At 29.9% G+C, this 8114-nt stretch overlaps 1 protein-coding gene across 1 annotated transcript in view; it reads left to right on the top strand.

The window, feature by feature from the left end:
* The window catches only part of LOC108754459, a 10793-nt gene that overhangs the window by 1301 nt on the left and 1378 nt on the right, over nt 1–8114 (top strand). Inside the window, exons 2-3 of the mRNA XM_018496730.1 lie at nt 3916–4253; nt 7743–7853. Of these exons, the coding sequence (XP_018352232.1) occupies nt 3916–4253; nt 7743–7853 (449 nt within the window). The remainder of the gene's footprint in view (nt 1–3915; nt 4254–7742; nt 7854–8114) is intronic.

Here is an 8114-nt window from a genome sequence, read left to right as displayed (position 1 = left end):
CGCAATAATTAATAAGATATTAATTACTAAAAATTGTCAAAAATTGGTTAATAATTTTTTACTCAAATACTATCAACGTCACAGAAAAACTGCAAAAAAAAAACAAAAATTGTTTATTTTTTTTCTCATAAAGCTCTAAGAATTTTTTCAGAATTTTTTTTCAAATTATTTTAGTACTGCATTTTTTTATTTTTACCAACATGGGAAATACGGAAATAAAAATTTCTGAAAAAGTTCTGAAAAAATTCTTAGTTCTATAAGAAGAAAATAAACAATTTTTGTCTCTTGCAATTTTTCTGTAAAGTTGATAGTATTTGAGTAAAAAATTATTGAAGATCAATTTTCGGCAATTTTTAGTAAGTTTCTCAGTAAGTAAGTCAGTAAGTAACTTCTTAGTAAGTAACTCAGTTTAGTCCGCTCTACCTGCCCACGAAATATTTGGTGATTATTTTGAGACACCTTGTATAATATCCCGATTACCTCATAAATTATTGATAAAAATATTTGCAATCGATGCGTTTTCACGTAAAAATAATACATGATCAGCGAGCGCTGCGATCTGTACGTTAGTAAAACTCTATATATCAAAATAGCGTATAAGTCCTCTATTTTAGATCTACTGACCTATACCTTATACTAATAATGCTAAGCGCTTATTGAACTACAGATGACTAAATCGAAATGGCGGCCGAAATAACCAATAGGAAGATTGTCGGCATTTCGGCTCAGATCAAAGGAATGAGCTATTTTGGTAACGTTATTACATCGCGTTACTAAATGTGTAAGTTATGTTGGATTGATATAACAGTGATTTAATACATCAATTAAATTATGAGACTGCCAATTACGGTCAAAGTTAAATGTTTAGAGTAATATATCAATATATATTTTAAATACCATTATCTCAGAACTATGATTGCATGCCAATTACTTTCGGATTTGTAATTCAATTAATCTAAGATGTTAATAATTCCTCGAAATTAAATTAAAAGCTGTAAAAAACTTATTGCGAGAAATATTGTATTACCTAGGTCCAGAATCAAATTTGGATTTTACGTATATCATGTTAGCATTCTCAGAGATTAGTTTTCACAGTCAAAAATACTATTCACTGTAAGTTCTTTACAAATTTTAATTTAATTTGGAGAGAATTATTAGCATTTCAGATTGTTGCAAGTTCGAACGTAATCGGCGTGTAATCAAAGTTCTGAAATAAATGTATATAAAAATAATAATTACCTTAAATATTTAACTTTAGCAGTAATTGATGCTTTCATATTTAATTGATTTATTTATGTAAGCGGTCTTGTTTCAAATATTTCGAATAGAAGTTATTTATTACGTATCTTTTCATTATTCCAATCTAAGTGTTTAAAAGTAAAATCTAAATGGTAATGTCTTTGTTACTAATTCTAATGATGTGTATCTCATTCATATAAAAAAAATTTTTTTTATAACAATTGACGTTTTTAAAAAAAGATAAAAAAGGCGCTAAGAAAATACATGCTTCTTGAATAGAACCTAAGTGATAAGTTACGTACCAAATTAAATTCTATCAAATTAAAAAGTAAAACTCAAGTAGTACTATCTTTGTTATTTACTTATCTCTAATTATATGTATCATTTGTATATGTAAAAGATTTGATATCAACTGACTCTAAATTAAATTCCACAAAATTTTACGTATCATTCGTATAAAAGATTTGATGTCAACAATTGACGTCATATTGAACCTCATACCAAATTAAATAAATAATATTAATGCAAATGATATGTATCGTTTATACACTGAAAAAAAGTCTAAATTTAAATAAATATTTATTTGAGTACTGCCAACTAAACATTTACTTACAATATATAAATATTTTCTTAATAAAAAGAAGTGATTGTTAAATCAAATCAATGTTTTTTGTACCAAATAAATATATTTTTAACACAAACTACAGAAATTAATTAAACGGTCTAGCTGGATCTTAAATGCTTGTATAATTCTGTGAGAAATTATATACTTATGTAGTTCTTTGAAAAGCATGCCGAATGATTTTTCTGTCTTAAAACGCTAACTTTATTAAACTACTGCAGTAATATTACAAGTTAAATTGACTAGCAATTTAAAAATTTGATGCTTTTTCGCACCTTCGAACGATCTTAATAATGCTGAGTGACATATTAAAATCTATAAATAATTAATTCTTATTGCGAAAAATATTACCTCGACCACGAGAAGATATATTTAATAAATATTTGGTTGATAATAGTCAAATAAATATTTATTGAAATTTAGAGAAATTTAGAATATTTTTTTCTCAGTGTATAAAAGATTTAATATCAACTTCTGGCGGTAAGGTAAATTCCATAAAATTTTGTGTATTATTTGTAAAAAAGATTTGATATCAACAATTGGCGCCAAATTAAATCCCATTTAAAATTAAATAAATAATACTAATCCTAATGATATGTATTATTTTTATTGAAGATTTGATATCAACAACTGGCGCCAAGTTAAATCCCAATAAATAATATAATTCAAGTAGTATTATTTTTAATTGCTATACAATGAAGCCTAAGTATATATTTTTGCATTTCTATTGAAGAATTTTCCTATTCCTATCTAAATGACTTTACTTCTTCTTAAAAGAAATTATTATAATATATCATAATTTTCAAAAAAAACATTTTCTCTTTGAACCAAAATATTGTTTAATTCTTCTTCAAAACATTATTGTATCACAAAATTGCGTTGTTTTATCCAATTCTAGTGTTATTAAAAAAAAATTGAAGATTTAATAGTATAAAATAAAAAAATATAATTTAAATAAAAAAATTTTTTACGTAAAAACACTTGGCGTTGCTAAATCGAAGATCGAGAGATAAGAAAAACTATGAAAATAATTTAAATAATAATTAATAAAAATAAATAATAAAAGATTAATATAATTTAAAAGTAATAATGAATTTAATCTAAATGTTTTTTATACAGAGAGAGAGAGAGAGAGAGAGAGAGAGAGAGAGAGAGAGAGAGAGAGAGAGAGTAAAGATAAAGTTCACTTTTTCTATTAATCTCTCTTTTATGAGGCATGCATTATTACAAATCCAAATTTATTTATCTTATACTTAATTCTAATACCTTTTATAACTTTCATAACTTACACGACTATATAACTTAAATGCATATATATTATATATACATATGCTAGATGCTTTTACTCCCATGAAAACGTTCCTTATTTTTTTATTCTAAACATTACGTTCATGTTTTTAATACTATGTTACTATATCGTGATCTAGCAGCGCTAAGTGCTTTTAAGTGAAAATTTTTCCTATTTAAATTAAATGTTTTCATTTTATATTAGTTTTTAATTTTTTCTAGTAATACTTGAATTGAGTAAAATAACGTAATTTATGATATAATAACGTTTTGAAGGAAAATTAAATAATTACTACTCTGGTTCGAAGAGAAAATGTCTTTGAATGAATTATGATATAATAATTTTTTTTAAGAAGAATTAAAGCCATTTGGATTGGAATAAGAAAATCCTTCAATAGGAATACAAAGATATGTACTTAGATTTTATTGTATAAAAATTAAAGATGATATTAGATTATATTCTTTATTAAATTTGATACGGGATTTAATTTGGCCCAGGTTGTTGATATCAAATCTTTTATACAAATAGTACATATTATTAAAATTATATAACTCTTCCTAATCTCTTATATAATAACTTCTTTATTGTACAATGTTTTAGGAAATATTATAAAATGTTGTAAAAAACTCCTATTATTCCTTATCTTATTCTTGAGGAATAGAAAATTGAAAAAGAATTGTGGACTTTATATAAATGATCGTAATAATTATGCAAATACACAAATGAAGAAAGGAATAGAATCATTGTGCAACTTAATGTATTGCAGGTTGCTCTCTGCTTGACGGTGCACACTCTAACTCCGGACGATGTCTTCACAGAAGGTCTTAATTGGGGTATCTCTTATGACCTACCCAACGAGAGCAAGCCTGCCCTAGAACCTTTCTTAGAGCTAAGGAACGATAAACATAAAACAAGCAACAAGCATGATCGATACGGTTCCACTATGATCGCTAATAGATACGGCGCCCTGAATTCAAAATGGAATAACAACGTCAGGCAGTATTTTATACCTGGTAAAAAGAAGTATCGCAAGTCGGAATACTATTACTTGCAAAGGAGACACCGGAGGGAGCTTTACAACAAACTGGAGGTCATCATGAACGCGTAGGTAGTCTCGCTTATTTTTGTGAACTCGTAATAAATAAATATGATTAATAAGAAAAAGTTAATTTGCAAGGCAAAAGAAGAGACTTGATTTACGTGGAACTCGTAATAGATAAATGAACAACTCAAGAAATTAGTTAAACTAACAAGAGAATTTCTTAAAGCAATCTAATTTTCAAATCTGTTCCATGAACAGACAAAATGGCGCGTATTATTGCGTATTATACATTTAGAAAAAAATCACTGCATAAGAATATTAGTGTACATACATTTATTTTCAAGTAATAAAGGATTGAATTTTTGCGATAAAAATAAAAATTTGTTCCAAGAAATAATTCTTACTTTGAATTTCATAAAGCTCCCGGTAACTCGCGTTGAAGATTGAGTATTCGTAGAGCACTCTCTGTGATCGATAATACATAATAACGCGAATGATTGGATATTAAACAAATTGTGATCATAACGACGATGTAATGATGTAATTATCGACGTTCTGGATTACGATCCGATTATTTCTGCACCTAGTAACGATTAATAACATCTGCGTTAAAACAACAATTTCTCCTGATCAACGTTTTCCACTCATCGTTATCCATTCAAATTAATCTATTAACCTGGATTTCAACATTTTGAGGGGAGCAACGAATTTTCGCGAAACATCCTTAGATGAGAGACACGCTTGGTAATAAAATGAAACGGCGGTTTTAGCGGCTCCAGAGCGATCGAACAACCGTCTCGTCTCTTTATGGAGACTCGGGAAGCACCTCGGTTTCCTTCCGTGTCATCTATCGCGACGTACCGACGTATCGACCGCATTAACGGGGGAAAAGCCGATACATCGCGATAATGATGGCGAGACCGAACTCTTCATACCGCATGTCGGTCGAAGAGATGCGCTATTATCACGTCACATGAGCTTACAATTTGTCAAGTCATATTGTATTATTGGACGGATGTACGACAGTAGCAATTACGCGGTGGGATTTAGTCAATTAATTTTAATTATTCGACGAAGACTCGAATCGAGTTTTATTGGAACGCTAATGTTAATCATTTTCAATGCCAATTGTCCGATATTTTACAATATTAAAAAGCCTTTTCCTGGCAATCTTAAATCAATAAATTAATTTATTATATTTATCTGCGCAATTGAAGATATGTACATTTACATACATTTTTATATTGCCTTGGCGTTTTCAGTTTAAATATTCCTTTTAAATTAAAGCACGTGGAACTTTGTTGTAATTTGTCAGAGCCAATTTCTTTTCTCTGCGAAAGTATCTGATCTAAAACACTTTTTTTTTTATCGCAATTTCATCGACTTTCGAAATAGACAAGAACAATCTTACATTTAACAAACATCGCTGTACACATTAATGAAAAGATAAATCCGAGTTATTTATAACGCTCACAAAGCAAATAATTTTGCGACTGCAACTGATGTTGTAAGACGACAAAAAGAAACCATTTGTCGAGCCTCGCATAATTCAGCGAAACGCGTTTATTACTGCGTCCCTCACGACGCTTTTAAAGACGTTTATCGTACGACATTTAGCAGCGCCATTTACTCCATCCCGCCCGGGATAACGAGACGAGCGTTAGAGTATTGCGGCTAATATCCGTATGAAATCATTCACCCCTTCGCTGGGAAGATGCTAAAGTGGTGGTTTACGCCCGGCGTCTTATGGCGACCGCTTGGGTTATGCAAGGATAGTTTTCTCTCTCTCTATATATACTATATATGAGTGTGTATATGTAGGAGGAAGGGGGGAAACGTCGCCGGTGGTTTATAAGGGATTGGTCGGCGGTGGTAGTACCGTTGGTGCGGCTTAAGGATGGCATGAATCAGAGGGTGGCGCTTCCACGGCCCGCGGAACGGCGACGGGGAGTTGTTTCTGAACGGGTCTGCCGGACCATTTATCCGCTTCTCAGGCAAACGACCACGGGAAAATAGTTTCTCTCTCTTCCACGGCCATAACTAGATTTATATCTTCTGTCAGGATGGTTCAATTATTTTTGTCGGCGGCGTTTTGTTTCTGGTCATACAAGGACCTAGACAACAGCAGCCGAGAGTTTTTGCTCGAGAAATACAGTGCCAAAGATATTTAACTTGAAAACCTTCACAATAACATTGGTGACAGTTTGTGAAGAAATCCTCTGAAAACATGACTCGTAGTGCGGAATTTAATGCTGAGCGTCTTACTTCTCTTGTAAAAGTATATTTAACGGCGAATTTTTTTACAACTGATTGCTATAACAAAGAATAGAATAACAATGTAAAATCTATTAAGAAATACTCATTCACAGTTAATGAATTAGACTTTGTAAATAAAAATATTTTTTTATTTTTATAAGAAATTTAAAATATTTAAAATTTTTATCTATAGTTTTATAAAAATAATAAAAGAATGGCAATAATATAATAATCAGAAAGAGTGAATGCAAGAATAATAAAAGAGAGAGAATAGACTAATAAGAATGAATGTGTATTTAAATGTCTCATTATTGTCAAAGAAAATTGGGACGTTATTTAGAGAATTTGTAAATTAATAATAAATATACAAATGAGATAAGTTTAAACGACACTTGCATAACGTAAAAGAATGAATCGGTTCAAATGACATATCAGATTAGCTATAAGACTGATAGTTTAATTTTATCTTATCTCTTCGGGAGATTCACTTTTCATGAAGATCTTCCATACAAAATAAATAGCTGGTACATTTAATTAAATTGCCAATTGTTCAGGTTCGTCAATTGCTTGTGATAAATGACTCTTGTTTTTCTGCCTACAAACACAAATATTCATTTTTTCCTTTCTGTGCAATCAAACGATTAAACGTACAGTTATTTAATCTAGAAAGATGTTTCGTTTTCTTTAAAATTCTTAACTTTTTATCAGAACAGAGTTTTTGAAGACGAAGATTAAAGAAGACGCAATATCGTTCTTCCTTTTGAAGTCAATAGAAAAATCTGATAATTATTATAATCTCCAATATACATAGTCTACTCAAGATTGTTTCTGGATATACAAAGTAGCAGTGATATGCAGAAAAATTACTTTCGCGATCCGATAATCTAAAGATATGACGAAAAAAAAAACAAGTCAAGAGTTGAATTTAATGAGAGATAAAGCAGACTTTTAAAACTTTTTTTAGCGTGCAAAATACGTTCTAAAAACGCTCTTTAATCTTTGACGGAAAACTGTACGAGGCACGAATTCGTGGTTCTTTCTTTTTAGGATTAATAAGTTCGCTAAGAGTTACCGAGAAGATAAATTATTACGTTCTCCTCTCGAGCTTCTGTTTATGTAAACCATATTGATCATATTTATTGACTAATTTAAATTTATAAGCTTTCATTAAAAAGGAACTTTTATTCATTTATGGATACATATCTAATCATCTTTCTTGCAAGCGTTTTTTAAGAGAGAGAGATAGATTTGTACATTATACATACATTTACAGAAGCTTTTCTATTCTCTTTCAGAATGGGCTTTGACGGCAGAACGTGTATTCTACGCGCGCTTTGCGAAGCATCTCAACGATTAATGCCAAAGGGAAACACTTTAATAGAAGAAATGATGAGAATATCATTCTCGTAAGGATTTTAAACGAGATAGATAGGTTTGGCAAATATGCGCTTCGAAGAGCCGTGGTATTAGTATTCTATTTTTCGAATTTTTTCCTCTACATTTCACTTTAAGAATTCATGAATATTAACTGCCGCGTAACTTTAAAATAATGTGATTTAAGAGACAGGAAGGGAAGGGAGAAAAGAGCAAATACGATGGAAGATGTAGTTAACTGATACTAAAAAGATGTAAGATTTATAACTCTAAATAAATAAAAGCTGGATAAA

This window comes from Trachymyrmex septentrionalis, unplaced genomic scaffold, assembly GCF_001594115.1.
Source record: "Trachymyrmex septentrionalis isolate Tsep2-gDNA-1 unplaced genomic scaffold, Tsep1.0 scaffold8, whole genome shotgun sequence".
Lineage (NCBI taxonomy): Eukaryota > Metazoa > Arthropoda > Insecta > Hymenoptera > Formicidae > Trachymyrmex > Trachymyrmex septentrionalis.
Note: the sequence above shows the minus strand (reverse complement) of the source record. Positions and strands in the feature narration are given on the sequence as shown.